At 34.9% G+C, this 17,608-nt stretch overlaps 1 protein-coding gene and 1 non-coding gene across 2 annotated transcripts; one reads left to right on the forward strand and one right to left on the reverse strand.

Annotated features, from left to right (window-relative positions):
- Positions 1 to 5,133: 5,133 nt before the first annotated feature.
- LOC145816740 (uncharacterized) lies at positions 5,134 to 5,442 on the reverse strand. Its single transcript, XM_082912688.1, has one exon. The coding sequence runs from the start codon at positions 5,440 to 5,442 to the stop codon at positions 5,134 to 5,136; it is 309 nt and encodes a 102-aa protein (XP_082768814.1).
- Positions 5,443 to 12,177: 6,735 nt separating this feature from the next.
- On the forward strand, positions 12,178 to 15,910 carry LOC114292520 (uncharacterized). Its single transcript, XR_014358809.1, has 4 exons — positions 12,178 to 12,388; positions 12,493 to 13,026; positions 15,198 to 15,263; positions 15,359 to 15,910. It is a non-coding gene; the product is annotated as an uncharacterized LOC114292520 (transcript).
- The last annotated feature ends 1,698 nt before the right edge of the window (positions 15,911 to 17,608 follow it).

Consider the following 17,608-nt stretch of genomic DNA (forward strand, 5'->3'; position numbering starts at 1 on the left):
AATGGCCATGGTATTGTTACCCCCAAGCAAGGGCCTACGGCCATGGTATTGTTACCCGCAGGCGAGGGCCTATGTTCAATGGATGCCACAATACAGTTTCGAAAGTGAACTTCATTCATCGATAGCAAATAATATTTTAATAAACCATTCAATTGATCGCATATTGATTTCAAGAACAATGACAATTTCAAAAATAAATATTACTTGGACATATCTTTATAAAGTTACTACTCACAGTAGGTTAAGTCGATATAAAGCCTCGAACGTCCACCTAGACAAATCACATAACAAAAACACAATAGAAACACCATTCAATATCCATTTCATTTCAATTCAACTCTCTTTATATGTTTTTCTAACTCATTCCATGACTATGTGATCCAATTGGTGCCTACGAATACTCAGCTTGTCACGAGGATGCAAATAGGCATTTAAAAGAATTATTCAAAAATTGCTGAAAACGGGGTCTTCACTTGAGCGTATCTTTGGTCGTTCGAGCGGTCTGCAAAGCTCTGTAAAAATACTGGTTGGCCTTAATGTTCGCTCGAGCGGTCGGTAAATTTTCTGTGCCTTTGAAATCAACAAAATAATTTTCAAACACATTTTCAAAACTTAGGCTCATGCTTGACTCAATTTATATGTGTAATTTCATTAACAAACATGAACCCATGGCTAATTTTTTCAATTTCTAATACAAAAATATCTTTGATTGTTAAGATTAAAACGAATTGCTTCATGAGTATAATAATTTCAAAACTTTTCTTTCTTTATTAATAAAATATAGATTGAAGCTATAAAGCCTTTTCAAAAATATTTACATGTAAGAAATTTAAATCAAAATCAAATTAATTTTTGATTCTTAAATATAAATTATAATTTATTCCCAAATTTGTCCACATTTAGATTTAATTCATTTTCTCCATATCAAACCCAATTTCAAACCCAAAGTGATTAATTTCTAAGTTAATTTCCATAAATTTGAACCTAACTCTATTGCATGGATCAAATCTTCAATACATCATTGTTGCATGTAATTTATATAACACAATTCAAGAATAATTCTCAAAATTAAACTCAAACTCAACAAATTTAAAGAATCGTAACTCATATTCTTCAACCTAACTTGATTTTACATGCAAAACCCAATTTCTATCAATTTATATAATTAATCTTCAAATCTTCATTTTTAATCCTCTCAAAATCCATCTTGAATCAATTTATGTCTAGATCATTTAAACAATACTAGAAAGAGGATGAAATTTCTTACCTTAAGATGATTTTTCCACAATTTTTAGCTTGAATTTTGGTATCCCACAAAAACTTTCTCTCTTTTGTTCTTCCTTTCTTCTTGAACTTAAACTCAATTTCTCATCCCTTTCTAACTCCCAAATTTCCAGCACACTTGCATTAACCTTGTCTTTGACTTCAACTCTCACTCCCCCTCTCTTAGTTTTTTTCGAAGGCATTCCCTCAACATAATACATATATACTCGCACCTTCATCTCTTGACCAACATAGATTTCTCTGCACACACACATACTTCTCAGCACACATACCCATATATATATTCAAACTCTAAATCATTTTACAATTTAATTTATGGTTAAGAATAATTTAATTAAATTACACTTATTCTTAATAACTCTTGATTAACACATAATTAAATTAATCATGACTAATCACAATCTCAAATAATTAATTAATCTAATTTGATTTCCATTAGAGCCCAATTAATTATATTTAAATTTATCAGTCTGAATCAAATTTTTAATCAAGCTCCCAAAAGGCTCCAAATATTGAATTAAACTTATTTTCATCATCAATTTTGATTTCTTAGATCTTTAAGGCCTTCAATTTCTAATAAAACCCAAAATCCTTGTCAATAAATTTCATATTCAAGTTGGATACCTCATAAATAGATTTAATTTATAATAATCATAATTTCTCAAACCTTATAATATCATTAACATAATTAACTCCAATTTAGACCCAATTAATCAAATCTTGATTTTATTAAACTGAACCAAATATTAATTAAACTCCTAAATGGGTCCGTATTTAAAATTAAATTGATTCAACTTATTACTTTCACTTCCTTAAGCCATTTGGACCCTTAATTTCAAATTCCAAAATAAATCATTACTAAAATCAAATGCGAATCAGACTTCAAAATTCTCATAAATCCCAAATTACATTAGAGTAACAACTAATTAGAATCCAAATTTCCTTAATCAATTAAATATAAAATCTTATACATGATGTGGTTGGCTTAATCTAAGGTTTATACTAATTAAACTCGATTTATTCATTAAGAATCAAATTTTGCCAAATTTCACTGTAGGCTCTAAAAATTATGCTAAACACAGATGTAAAATTGGTTTTGGTTTCTGGCACCTCTAAGGCTATAAATTCTCAGTTCACAGCCCCAATTGCAATAGATTTTTCTACAGTCAACAGATATAAATTCCTAATCGCATAAATCACATAATTAAACATAGAAATTCATATCAAATACATAACCATATGCATAATTTAGTATATTACGGGTTGGGTCATTACAATAAGAATCATTAAAAGCAAAGCTTATCCTACTAACGCTGCAGGTATCACTCTTTTTATCATAGAAATAGGTAGGAGAAAACCTCCTTAGTGATACGTGAAGTCATCCATAATTTGGTTGTTCCTTTGAACCTAGATCTTGGGATCTCCAGTTAACTAGGTTGGATTGCCATTATGGCGACTTTTAAATAATAGGCTTTAATCTTATTCCCCTCGATAAATGGTACATTTGCTCTCTAGCTAACCCTTTAGTCAATGGATCTGAAATATTCTCTCTTGACTTTACGCATTCTATGGAAATTATTCCATGTGAGAGCAAATGCCTAACGGTATTATGTCGTCGATGAATGTGTCGAGACTTATCGTTATATATATGATTCTGTACCCGTCTTATTGCTGCTTCATTATCACAGTGAATGCATATAGCTGGCACAGGTTTAGGCCATATTAGAATGTCTTCCAAGAAATTACGAAGCCATTCTACTTCTTCTCCTGTTTTATCTAATGCGATAAACTCAGATTCCATTGTCGACCTTGCTATGCATGTTTGCTTGGAGGATTTCCAAGAGACTACAGCACCTCCTAGGGTAAAGAGGTATCCACTAGTGGATTTTGAGTTTTTAGTATTCGATATCCAATTTGTATCGTTGTATCCCTCGAGTACTGCTGGATATTTGGTATAATGTAAGCCATAATTCTGGGTATGTCTTAGATACCTAAGTACCCTAATTATCGCTTTCTAAAGATCAGACCTTGGATTACTTGTGTACCTACTCAATTTGCTTACAACATAGGCTATATTCAGCCTAGTGCAATTCATTAAGTACATCAAGCTTCCGATTATCTGAGAGTACTCTAATTGTGATATGCCTGCACCTGTATTTTTTGACAAATGAAGACTAATGTCAACAGGTGTTTTAGCAGGACAGTAGTCACGTTTTCCAAATTTATCCAGTATTTTCTCAACATAATGAGACTGAGATAAAGCATATCCTTCAGATGTTTTAGTAATTTTTATTCCTAGAATTACATCTGCTACTCAACCAACATATCACATAAACATATACACACATTGAAGCTCATTCCTTAATCAAATCATTCTTAACTTATTCAATTCTCTTATGTCAAGTTTTACTTATTATTTCATTCATGAGGCTTAATTCATCCCTATGAATGCTCCAAAGGAAAGGAGAACGATGATATGAACAAAATATTACTTTTCAAAACATGCCGAACATGACACTTTGCCCGAGTACACTTGTCGCTCGAGCTGACCACATGGTTTGCAAAAGTACTGGATGCTAAGATTATAGGCTCAATGATCACTAGAGCCAATGCGGAAAATAAATTGAGGGTGCTCGAGTGGTCACTTCTCGCTCAAGCCATGTGCAATGCTTTACAAAAAAATACTAGAAGCCCTCATTGTGCGCTCGAGCGGTGACTTCATTGATTAAGCAATAAGGCCAAATTCTGGGTTTTCAAAACAGAGTTTTGAGTTTCCAACTTTAAGTTCCAAATGTAAAATCTTGCATGATGCATACCAAACCATGAAAACACATCTAAACACATGAGTATAAAGCCAATTCTAAACTTATAGCTCAAAAGCTTCATCATTTTTGCAAAATTGAAGCTTAAAACTTCATGCATGAATAAACTTGGCTCAAATTCTTCTCCTACAACTTCAAAACATGGAATTGAGCTTCAAAACAATATAATTCATGGATGCATGTATGATTCAAGTCTCAATTCAAGTATAGGTAACAAAATCATGCTCAAATTGATGATTTTTCACACAATTATATATGCATGTATGCTCTAGCTCCCAATTTATCAATTTAAGCTCAATTCTTGTGTTTAAGTTCATTATCTTCTTGAATTCACATACTTGGTGACTTTAATTCATGAATTAAGAGTTAAACACTTACCTAGAGTCTTCAATTAAGATCAATTTAGCAAGAACTTGAGTTCCTCTACACAATTTTTCAATTCCTTAGCAAAATCTCCAAGTTTAAACCTTTCTCTCTCTAGATAAAGTCACACACTCTCTCTTTCTCTCTCTAAATGCTCCCCTCTAGTAGATTTTGAGTTGAAAGATGAGCCTAAATTCTTTTATTAGCATATATATATATATATATACATGTTAGTTAACTTAATACACTAATTAGGGATTAAGCTAATTAATTAGAGCTTAAGGTTAACTAAAACTCAATTAATTATACTGAATCAAATTTTAATTAAACTTCTCAATAGGTTCTGAAAATTATGCCATCCTAATCAAACTCACTAATTTGGTTCTTAAAGTCATAAAGGCTTTCAATTTCAGATTTAAAGGAAAAATCACAACAGATTCTTCATCAATGAATAGATATATAGAAAAATACTCATCAAACACATAATTATGATTCAAAATTAAATAGATATAAACATATTACGTGATGGGGTTGTCACAGTCTTCCCCCCTTAATAAGTTTGGTCCTCCAAACTTGCGTTACCTTGTATCGAAAACAACTTGGGATACCTTTGCCTTATTTCATCTTCTCTTTTCCACATGGCTTTTTTACTGTAATGTTCCTTCTATTCTACCTTAGCCATGTGAATTTCTATATTCCTCAATTGTTTTACTTGCTGGTTGATGATTTGGATCGGATTCTCTTCATATTCCATAGTATCGTCGAAAGCTATCCAGTGATAATCAATGACGTGGAACGAATCATGAATATAACCCCTCAACATTGAAACATGAAACACATTGTGCATTTGTTCCATTCTCGGCGATAAAGCAATTTGGAATGCAACTGGATCAAGCTTTTCTAAAATCTGAAATGGACTAATATATCGAGGTGATAACTTGTCTTTCTTGCCAAATTTTGATTGACCCTTCATCGAAATTACCCTAATGATCTGACTCTGACACAACAGACTAAGTGGAATCAGATTCAGACTCGGACTTATTATCCAAATCAGAAATTTCAATGGAACCCTTTTTGAATTGCCAAACCAAATATGGAACCTCGGTTGCGTCCAGAATGAGCTTGGTGCTATCTACTGCTGGTCCATCCCCGATCATAGAAATAGTAACCCTATCCTCCAAGTTAGTAAGCTCACCCCCGGTGCTGAAATCCGCTAGGAGGTCAGCCAGTGTTGTCTCTAGAAGTTCTTCTTCACTACTCTTCGAACTAGCACTTCTTTTCTTTCCCACATCAATGCTTGGATCAATCCATTCTTCCTCGCTATCTGACAACTGATGATTGAAGAAAATCTCGAACCTTGAGTATCTCTTCCTTGTCTCTTGTTTAATCCACGGCTCGGGGAACCCACAGAATGGGAAGTCTCTCCTTGACAAACAAAGCGTTCATTTAGAGTGCCCCTGATTGGTTTGTGGATCAATTCAAACTGCCTTCCGGCTTTTTTTTCCTTGATTCTTCACTTTATCTCCTTTCCTCTTTCAATCCTCTTTAGTCGGTTCATATCCCAACCCAAAAGCGTGGGGTTTTTTTGACTTCTGGGTTGGGGCGACACTGGTCATGATTCTTCAGTCCTTTTTAGATTGTCCTCGATCTTACAGTATTGCTTTACTTGGTATCCCTTATAGAGAAATATGGACACTCATCTTCTCAGCGTTCCTACAGACGACTCCAATTGTGGAAGGTGAAATTATCCCCACATGAAAAGCAAGATGATGCACTCAATCCTTTATATTCTACAAAGAAAAACCAAACGTCAATGATCACTCCTGACCAGGGTTGTCCTGGAGGACCCTCCGACGATCAAGTCAGCATAATGATCGACCATAGTATATAACATAAAGGAAAAATATTGCCGGTATATAATTTGATTGAGTTTTGGTTAGGTTAGGTAGAACCCACTTACTTGTCCCTTATGCCTTGTTTGCTTACCCTTTTTATACCTATTCTGGTTCTTAACTCATCCGTTGGATCTTGCTTTGATTAAAGGGTTCTACCCAAAGCTGGCTTTGGTCGAACAATTTGCCAAGTATGCTTTGTCTTTAATCGTTGGATCATTAATATATAGATGGTTTAGATGATATTAGATGTCAATGGCCAACTTGTTGAGCATCTCGTCCATACGATTAAACTTGATCGGACGATTCTGCTTCTCATTAGGCCAGCCTATATCCTACTTTTATCTGTTTTATGCTTCCCACCATTGGATGAAGGTTTATTTGACGCCTCTTGTTTACTTAGTAGATTTGGTCTTTTAGAAGGCTATCTTTTATGATTGCTTTGTTTTCCCACGCATCTAGATTTGATGACAAGTTGTTGCCAACTGTCTTTTGTGGACTTTAAGGGATGCATTTAGGCTTATCGTCTTGGCTTGGGCTGCTATGACTGGGCTTAGGCCTGGGCTCATATTTTTTCCCTTCACAATAATCATCTGATATTTCTCCACAAATCTTCAGGAATGGTAGACTAAAATTCTAAGGCACAAGGTATGTAATATTTGACAAAATCTACAACTCATCTTTAATAAAATTGATGACTCTCACTCTAAATACTCCAAATTTGACCGCAAAGTTTTGATCACAAATGGAAAAAGAGAAAAAGAGAGCCAAAGCAAAAAAGCTAAGGCAAAATAGAGTAATAAGTGAGAAAATTATTCAATTTGTGATTGAAATAAAGGAAGAAAAATAGGTTCCAAGTAAACTTGGAGGGAAGAAAAAATAAAAGAATAAAAAAAAGAAAATTTGCTTGGAGGTAATGAAAATTTTCTTGGAGAGAAAGGATTAAAAAAAATGAAAGAGAAAAGAAAGCATGGAATGGTGCATGGCATGGAAGAGAATTGCCCGCCACATGGATTTTGATTAAAGCCCAAGCAAACTAAAAAAAAATAAAATAGGTGAATAATGATAATAATGAAGTAGAGATAAAACAAATAGAAAAAATAAGTTCGGCTCATATCTAAATATCTCACCACCAAACTACTATCTAAAACAAAACACCAATTCCTCTCATTAAAATATTGATACCTAAAAAATACGGGATTTCACAATGACTACAAATAGTGATTGGCTATTGATAGATGGCGAGGGAGTAGGATGACCAGCTATTGACAGATTGCGAGCCCTAATCTTAGTTTGCTGAACACACTCTTCTTCTTCTTCTTCCTACTTTCTCTCTCTAAAAATTGCCAAACTCACTTAAAAACTTCTTTCTTTCTTTCTTTCTTCTTCTTCTCTCTAAAAACTATCAAACCCACCTAAAAAAAACATCTTCCTCCTTCTTCTCTTGAAAAACTACCAAACCCACCATAGCTCTTCACTCTAAGATCCACAGTCACAATCAACAATTACAGTTGAGCCAATTGAAATCTCTCTCTTCGATACCTTTTTTTCTACTTACCCATTTTGATTCCTTTAATTTCTTTTGTGTTCCTATTTCTTTGCTCCAATTCAAGAGCAACATTTTGGCACTAAAAGAAGAAGAAGGAGGTGAGATGGGAGGAGGAGGGTTGCGGTGGTGATGCCGTGGCTTGGTTGGACAGGGCGGTGAAAGTTAGGGTTGTGATGGTGGTGCCAATGGATGGAGAGTGGGGGTGGAGAAGGGTTTGGGACATAGTTCTAAATCGCGGTATTGGGTAACGTAACGGTATCGATCGCGGAGTATCGGTATCGGGAGTATCGACCGGTACGTATCGGGTATCGGGCGTCGCGGCTGTGAAATTTCAAAAATCATTAGCAATCCCTCTAAAACTCAATTTTATGTATTTTTTCACTCTTTTAGCCTTAATTTATCATATTTTAATCAAAATTTTGATATGTAAATGCACTTTTGACTCATTTTCAACTAAATGATATGTATTTATATTAACCTTAATTAACTAATTTATTTTATTTATTTATTTTTTTGATCAATTTTAATGCAGTTTCAATCAATAATCAGGGTGACTCTAGTCTCATCCCCCGTCAAGCAAACAAAAGCTGTTAAATTTTTTTATTTGTATTATTAATATTTTATTATATATAGTTTGGTTATTTAAAAAAATCAAGAAAAAAACCATCCCATACCATAATATAAATGAAAAAATAACCAAACACAACTTACCAAGGAAACAAATTATAAACCATTATAAACAACAACCAGAAAAAAAAAATAAAAAAAATAAATTATAAACAAACCAAACGCAACTTACCAAGCAAAACCATCCCATACCATAATATAAATAAAAAAATAATCATAAAGAAAAGAAAAGAATAACATAATATAATATAAACAAACCATTTGAAGAAGAAAAAAAATAACATAATATAACATAAACAAACCAAACAAAGCAAACCGGACAGCAGCAAACCCATTTGAAGAAGCAAAACCATAAAATAATATAATATAACATAATATAATATAAACAAACCTATCAAAAGCAAAACCATTTGAAGTGTTCAGCCAAAGCAAAAAGCAGAGCACGAAACAAATGTAAACAGAGCATGAGAGAAAAACCTTCAATGAAGGAACTTGAAATCGGTGATGGTTTGGGTTCGATTCGATGCTTCTCCTTGCAACACTTTACAAGATCGATGCCCCTGGAAGATGGATTTGGGTTTGATTGGGGAGTTGAGTTTGGTCCGATTGAGGAAAAACTTTGGGGAGTTGAGTTGAGTTTGATCCGATTAGGTTTGATTTGGGTTTGAAGTTTGGTCCGATTTGATGCTTCTCCAGGTGATTTGTTTTTCCATGTGACTTGCTTTCCTCAATTATTTTTCCATATGCTTTGCTCGTTTTTCAGCCGAATCGGACTATATCGGAATTGGAACGCTCACGTATCGGATACAAGCCGATACGTGTCGGGAATCGGCCGCTATGGACGTGAAATTCGTTCTCACCAGTATATCGGTGAGTATCCGACTCGGCACTCTCATTTTCCGTTATGAATCGGCCCGTACCGGCCGATATTTAGGACCTTGGTTTGGGATGGCAGCGGATGCTAGACAGGGAGTGATGGTAGGGGTTGCCAGCAATGCGTTATTAGTTGTATTCACTGTACACTATTTTTTTTCTTTCTGGTTATCGTTTTGGAACATTAGAAAGAGGCACGCATAGGATCTAGACTTACAAAGTCTCTGTAAGGGCTGAGTTTTTATTTTATTTATTTTATTTTTATTTGTCTTTTAGTGAGTTTGGTTTGATTGATGTGGCATTAGCCACATCATACGGGGTCATCCTGTTGGTTTTAAAAGTGTGGGGCATTTTTTTTTTTTGGTTTAAATTCTTAAATCAACTTCTTGCTCATTAATTTGGACAATCATTTTAAATTAAGCTTAGCCAAGCTGAAATAAAAAATATATATATATATATATTAATGACTGAAATGATGAATTTAATAATTAAAATTAAAAATAATAATTAATTTTATTTTTATTCCTTAAACTATTACTGATTTTGTATTTCAATTCTAAATTATTGATTTTCCTATTTAATCTCTAAAGTTTCTTTTTTCTATATCATGGTAAAAAGTTTTACAACAAAATAAGATAATGTATTGAATTTTTGTATTTTTCTATATATATTTTTTTGTATTTGGTGAATTTTAAAAAAAAATTATAAAGTGTTATACTTCTTAAGTATATCTAGATTATGTGTATTAAAAAAAAATTACTTAAAATATTAAAAAAATAAAAAAAATAAAAACTTAATTTTTTGTGTGAGTTAAACCAAAGAAGATAATTATTATTTTTTTTGAAATGACATGAATAAAATATCTATATTATTTTATTATTTTATTTGTATAAATGTTAATGGACAAATATGTCATTTTAATTTGATAGGAGAGTGAGTGTAATTTTTCAAACGTAAAGGAAAATTTGTATTAAATAAAGAAAAAATTAATCTAAGGTCCCCCTCCCATTTTTTGTGATTGAAGAGATCCACAATATTATTTTGTGATGTCTAAAGTCCCTTAACCCTACACCCATATATCACAGAGAAAATTCACTCCCTCTTCCTCTTTCGTATGCAACAATTTCTTCTTCTCTCTATGATTCACTGACCTGACCTCTATGATTACTGTTCACCGTTATTTCAAATGGATAGAGACTGGAATTATAAGTATATCCAGTGTCTTCTTCACAGAGTTGCTTTGAAATGCAAGATCTGTAACGCTACAAATCTGAGATTTCTCTCAGATTAACGAGAAAGAGGCTTGAAAACACACGGTGATGATGATAATTTGCATGTTCAAGTCCGTATTTGATTAGCAGTGATCAAAACCAGAGTTTGGAACGAAGAAAGAGAGAGATGCTTTCATGGCCGATCAGAGAGGTCTGATGATATGCTGCAGAGATTTAGAACGCTCCAACACCCAAACGATGCCATATGTATATGTAGAGAGAGAGAGAGAGAGAGAGAGAGAGAGAAGGAAACCTGCATGGGAGAACCTAGAGCTGAGCTTGGTGTAAGAAGAGAGCTTGACGTCGAGATCCCCCTTGATCTTGTGAGCCTCCTTTCTCAATCTCCCAACCCGACTTCTACAACAGCTCTATAGTCGGATCCGACATTAACTTTATTTGCTGTCATAGTAGGTATGTTCCAACACATTTACATATGATGGTTTTTGAGTTGGTTAAGAACTCCTTGGAAACCATCTCCATGGAAGGACCTGCAAACCATCTCCATGGAAGGATATGGTAAGTTAATTATTGTATTGTGTTGCACCGTACATAAATACAAGGATCCCTAAATGTATCAAAATTAGCATTGTGCACATATAATGTGCCTCTATGACTATTGTTGTCTTGTTGTTTTGAGTTTACCACAAAATGCTTGTTATTGGACATCCAAAGTTAAAGTTACAGTGTTTAGTTGATATCTGGACCTGTAGTAGGAATTCTCTCTGATCCACAATATTATTTCTCTGGGTTAGAAGGAATTTTCTTTGGGTTGATCACAAGTTGTTTCCACAAGTGGAAGAGGTGTTTTAGGACAGAGCGACAAATTCCCCTACAACTGTTTCATTTTTTTATTTCAAATATCAAATCTTTATAACTTCTTCACTCAAACCCAGAGAAAATTCAAATTTCTCTGGATTCATTTTGACCAATTTTTTCTGGGTTTTCAAATTTCTCTAGATTTATTTTGACCAATTGAAGATCGGTGAAGTCAGAGAAATTTTCAAATTTCTCTGGAGTGTTGAGTCCATGAGGAGCAGAGAAGGCAGAGAAATTTCTCTAGGAGAGTGGGAAGTATATGGAAGGCAGAGAAATTTGGAGAAGGGAAGGGTAGAGAAATTTACAGTGAGAAGTTAAGGAAAGGTCAGAGAAATTCTTTGGACCAATTTTCTCTGGATCAACTTGAGGGACCTTAGACATTATTAAAATATTGAATGTCCTTTATATTATAAAATCTTAATACTAGGGACCTTAAAAAAAACCCCTTAAATAAAAACGTCAAGGGTGTCAGTGTAATTTATGCTAAAATTTTAGGGATAAATAGATAAAATTGAAAGCCTAGGAGTTAAATAGAAAAAATGAGAATAGTACAAGAGATAAAAGTGAAATTAATAATAATAATAATAATAAATAAATAAATAAAAAAGTTAAAGGACAAAAAAAAAGTGAAATTATTTTATTATTTTATTTTTTGTGTGGATTGATAGTGAATTGAACCTTAAAAAGTAAAAAATAAAAATAAAAATAGAAAAAGGAGGCGAAGAGGAGAAAAACAAGAACAGACTAGAGTCTCTCTCCCAAGCTCTCTCACCAATGGCAGAAACAACAAACAAAGAACCGTCTAATGAAGAAGAAGAAGAAGATTATATGGGCGACCTCTCTCAGTTCCTTCCTCTCGAAACCACTGCCCCCTCAAAATCTTTGGTACAGGTTAGTTCCAAGTTTCATATGTATATGTATATAGATATAGATATATCTTCACAATAGATATAGATACATACGTTTTGAACAACAACAACAATAATTATGTTCAGGTCTCTGCCAACAATACCCAAATTTCCCAACCTTCAGACAAGAAACCCAAAACTCAAAATTGGCAAGAACAACGAAAACTCAAGAGAGAAAATAGGCAAAAAGAATAGGAGCGAAATACCCTAGCAAGCTTAGAATCAGCGATTCCCCAATCCAACATTGGTTTCTAGTTGTTGAAACAGATGGGTTACACACCAGGGTCCACGCTGGGGAAGGAGGGTTCTGGTCTTGCTGAGCCCGTGGGGCTTGAGATTCGGTGGACTCGAGCTGGGATTGGTCAGGAGGACCCGAGAAAAAAGAAGAGGAAGAGGGAAGATGAGAGGATGGAATGGGAGAGGGAGAAGGAGGAGGCATTGATGGAGGATTTTGGGTGCCGTCACAAAGAGCAATGGCAGAGTCGGAGGATTGTGGTGAATTATCACAAGGTGAAGGCGACATTGGAGCAGTTGGAGAATAAGGAGGTGGTGGCAGAGGCTGACAAGGACGAAAAGGATGCTGAATATGAAGAGAAGGAAGAGGAGATAACAACCGAAGAGGTACAACCATATTTGTTTCTCACATATGTACATGATTGTGTTTTATTTGTGTGTACTTTAGCTAATTTTGCTGCTCCTATACATATAGTCAAAATAAATATGTTTTGATTTAAATTGTGCATATTGAACATGAACTGGTAATCAAGTTCCAATCTTCAATGTAAATGATGGCAGGCTTAGTAATATGTCAGACTTTTAATCCCACAAAATTGTGAGATATTCAATACCATATGAGGTAGGCATTCATAATCTACACATTTATCCAACTAATTGAGTTGGACAGTCAATCCAATGGTTAATCTCATGGATTATTAATCCTATCCCTATTACTCTAACCAATCAAACAGGCCCTAAGGCCTAATCACAATGGGTTAACATAGATTAATTTTTTCCTTTATTATATGTCATATATATGAATATTTCATTCAAAGATAATGAAAAATACAAACACAACACTAGTTTTAAAGTTTAAAATTTAAAGGAAAGGGATTAATAGATATAATTCTACGTAGTATTTTTATCATTTGAGCTACAGTTATTTTGTTTAAACTTGTAATATGTTTGTCCGGGTCTAAACAAATTTAAAAATGATAGGATGTGTTTGGACATGTGTCCTACCAGTGGAGGTGTTTGACCCGGACACACCACGATCTTAGAAGTGTTTGTACTTCTTTACTTTTCATCGTGCAGGAACTCCATGGAACTAGAAATCTAGAATTAGGTAGGCTACAACAAGCAACCTTAAATTTCGAATGAAGGTCAGGAATTACAGTTTTCATTGGTATTGCATTGCTTCTCTCCATGCCCTCAACACACAAGGCAATCTGGGTTCTCAACAACATTTCCTCTCCTAGGGCTCTCTCTCTCTCTCTCTCTCTCTCTCTCTCTCTCTTTTGATTTCTCTTTATTTTATTTTTGTGCTTGGGGACAAAGCAAAACAGAATGTCACTTCAATGAATGAATGCTTGAGAGCTTTATGAAAGTTATTGTTAACAGATTTAGGGTTTGACCTGGCACTTAATGCTTTGTCCAGATATTTAATCCAGAACCTAGTTCTATCAATTTGATCCAGTGCCTACGCTTGATTCTTTTACAAAACCTCCAGTTTAGTTGATGAGGATATTCAAGTGTGATTCTAAAGTGGCCCTCCTCCTACAGGTTCCCCTCTTCTCTACAATAACACAAATATTTCCTCCTCATGTTCAGTTTCTGAACTAGTAGGGTTCTTACATATTTTATTTTATTTTTGGGTTAAAGTGTATATCTCTTGACGAAACAAGATTTTTTTTCCAACTGTTTATTCCAATTTTTGTGTCATCCAATTAATAGCATCGCATCACACCCCAGTTTTAAATACAATGCAATTGGAATTGGAGGTATAATTCTTGACTTTAATTCCTGTTCTTCAATAAGACCATTATAAAGATATGGTTTCGTTTTGCAAATGTCTTGTGTTTTCTTAGGCAGGCAAAAGGATATTTTGTGATGGCTGCCTCTTTTTGTCTTTTTTTTTGGGGGTTCTTTTTTCTCCTTTCTCTCCCTTGGTCCAACGATTGCGGCTCTACATGACTAATGTTAGCCTCCCTTTACTATGAAGACCCTTCAAATTTTAACCAAATTGAAAGTAGGACTTGATGAGCTAGCTGGCATCTTCAAGTTGTAGCATTTTCTTAATAGCAAACTAAATGGCGGGTTGGCGCCCAATGGTAAGGCTTGCCGTTAGCGGCCCTATGGTGCAAGTTCGAGTCCCGAAAACACTCTCTCTAGAAATAGGGGTTAGACTGCATACACCTTGTCCTCCCCAAACCCTTCTTTAGTGGGGGCTTCGTGCGCTGGGTCACCCTTTAATGAACTTAATAATTTGGGCGATATCCTCCCCTCCCTTTCTATGTAATTTGCATTTTTGTAACTCCTTTTTTTTAGCTGTCTATTCATTATATGCACCAGTCTGCATATTGAACTGGGTGAAAGCTGGCTTAATCTATGTGCAAACCAAGACAGACCTACTTATACAAACTGATTGAGGTGAGCAAAAGTAGGAAATTTATGCGCTAACAGTATGACAGCAGTGCACCGTGTCTTTATCTTTCTCGTCATTGTTTGCTTTTGATTCTGAAGCTCATTCCCTATACATTGCTGGTGGATGTTGATCAAACCATATACTAATGCAGGATTTGCAAGATATATTGATAAAGCTGAGAGAGGAATATCAATATTGCCTCTTCTGTGGATGTCAAGTAAGTAGTGACAATAATGCTCTCTACCACATAATCATCTTTGCCAAGGTCGCCATATTTCTTGTACTGATGATAGTTTCTCTTCCATTTCTCAGTATGAATTAATGGAAGCACTCTTATCCAATTGCCCAGGAACAAATGAAGATGACCATTGAAAGATTGTTCCTAATAACACAAATTTGTTCCACTACACAACTTCCAGATGAAGATGCTACTTTGCCTAAGTTAGGTGTGGATCAATTTGTCCTCGATGGAAGGTTGTTATTTCAAGTGGGTGATTTTTAACTGGCCTGATAGTCTCTTTCTGAGAGTGCTCAAAAGTGGAAGGCAACTAAACCAAACTTTTAGACATCAAAGTGATCATCAGTTCAGTTGATATAAAGGAGGAAAAAAAACACCATGCATATGCATTTTTCGGTTCAAACCAAGCTTTACAGGGGAGGACAGTGTTTGCTGGGCTCTCCTCACAACACGAGCAATTTTTGTACATCAAAAGGACCTTGCATGTTTAATGGCAGTGCCTTGTGTTAAAACTTTGGCAAACGTGGACTTATCTTGGTGTTTGACTTGAAAGAACTTAGAAATTCACGAACTGGTATTATACAATGTTTAGCAGATTCCCTATTAATATATGCAGTGTTAATTTTGTAATTCCTCAGTGGGAATGGATGGCGGAGATTAATGTGTGGAATGATTGTAGCATTTTTTTTCACTATTGTGTCATTACTATTAAAATCAAAGATTGATGGTGCAAGTAGACATGTGGGAGAAGGCGTGTAACCTAGCCTGGTTGTGGGCTTATGTCTCTCCTATAAAGGGATCCTTCATTTTTATTTTGTTTTGTTTTGTTTTTGTTTTTTGTTTTTTTGTTTTAAAAATTCCCAAAGATTGGGGAGCCATTTGTCAGTCCTAGTCTTAGGTAGAATTGTGTACAATATTGTCTAATCTATTAAAATCACATTAATTTGTACCATTCAATCCGTTAATCATGGATTAAATTTTGAATTTATAATCCGTTTTCGAAATTGTTCTATTTCACTATAGTTAATATATATATATATATATATATATATATTTAAACCTCTAATGAAATATCAAAATAAAAATGAGAGAAATTTAAAATGTGAATTTTGTTACAAATTAGTAGTTATATATATGAAAAATATTATGTAAAATTAATTTGTATTATATATGTGGGGAAGTATTTTGAGAATGACGCTATGTGGCCATAGTGCCTTTGAGATGTCAGCCGAGGTGCTACGTGGGTTGGTCATGTTTGCCAAGATGATTGCAACGTTATCGATATTCGATGCGGTAATGCCTGAATTCGAGATACTTGGATAAGGGACAAGAGTCCTAGATAAGAGGAGGCTTTTAGTTCAGATAAGGATAAAACTCTTGAGGAGTTTATCCCTATCTAGCTAAGAGTCCGAGATGAACATTGTGCTTGAGTCCTATGAAGTGAGACTTCTAGGGGACTAGAACACTGCTATCTATAAAAGTATGGCACCTTGGGTTTAAGATACGCTTTATTTTTTGATGAATTCAGTATTTGTTTGATATATTTGAGAGATAACTTAACTGACTTGATTCTCGGAGTGCCCCCATGTTGATGAACTACCGCGATATTCTCATCTTCTTGTTGGCAGGTGGTTGGCTTAATTTATTCTGCCACGTGCTCTCTAGCTAAATTCCCTATTTGGTTGTGTGGTCGAAAATCAACACCCACAATTTGGCACCATCTATGGGAACTTAGTATAGAATAGATGCCAAACAACGGACAGGAAGTGACGATCGGGGATTGACATTTACAGTGAGGAAGAGGAACACACGGGTCCTAATATTGGGAACAATAGTGAAGAAGTACAAGAGGTCGACCCCAAGGGAAACAATGTTGCTAAGGGCCAAAACGGGAGCAAGAAGGGTAGTCAAGATGAGTACTACCATGAAGGCGATCTCCAGGTATGAAAGGATAGGTGCCTGAGAAGAGATAAGGAACTGAAGGACATGGCAAATAAGTTGACAGACTTATAGACAGTGGTCAACTTCATGATGCAGAACAACGTGATGCTATCAACGTTTTCCCTATAAGACACACTGGCACCAATAGCCAAGGCTGATGTCCAAAAAGGAGGACAGAAGGCAGTACCAGCTATTCCACAACATGTCAAGGGAAAGGGAAATTCACATCGGCAATCATGGAATGTCGGGTGGACAGAGTTAGAGGACACCACGGACCAAGGGGACCTATGTCAGAGGATCTCAATAGATCCAAGGGCAAGGCCTCTGTTTTGATGATGCAGTGGATGTGGAGAGATCTAAGAGAATGCACCCTAACATCGGTC

The sequence above is a fragment of the Camellia sinensis genome, unplaced genomic scaffold (genome assembly GCF_055761805.1).
Source record: "Camellia sinensis isolate YWXY unplaced genomic scaffold, ASM5576180v1 Unanchor4, whole genome shotgun sequence".
Lineage (NCBI taxonomy): Eukaryota > Viridiplantae > Streptophyta > Magnoliopsida > Ericales > Theaceae > Camellia > Camellia sinensis.

Excerpts from the sequence above, each read along its gene's own strand:
- LOC145816740 (XM_082912688.1), bottom strand. The coding sequence starts at position 5,442 with ATGAAGGGTCAATCAAAATTTGGCAAGAAAGACAAGTTATCACCTCGA.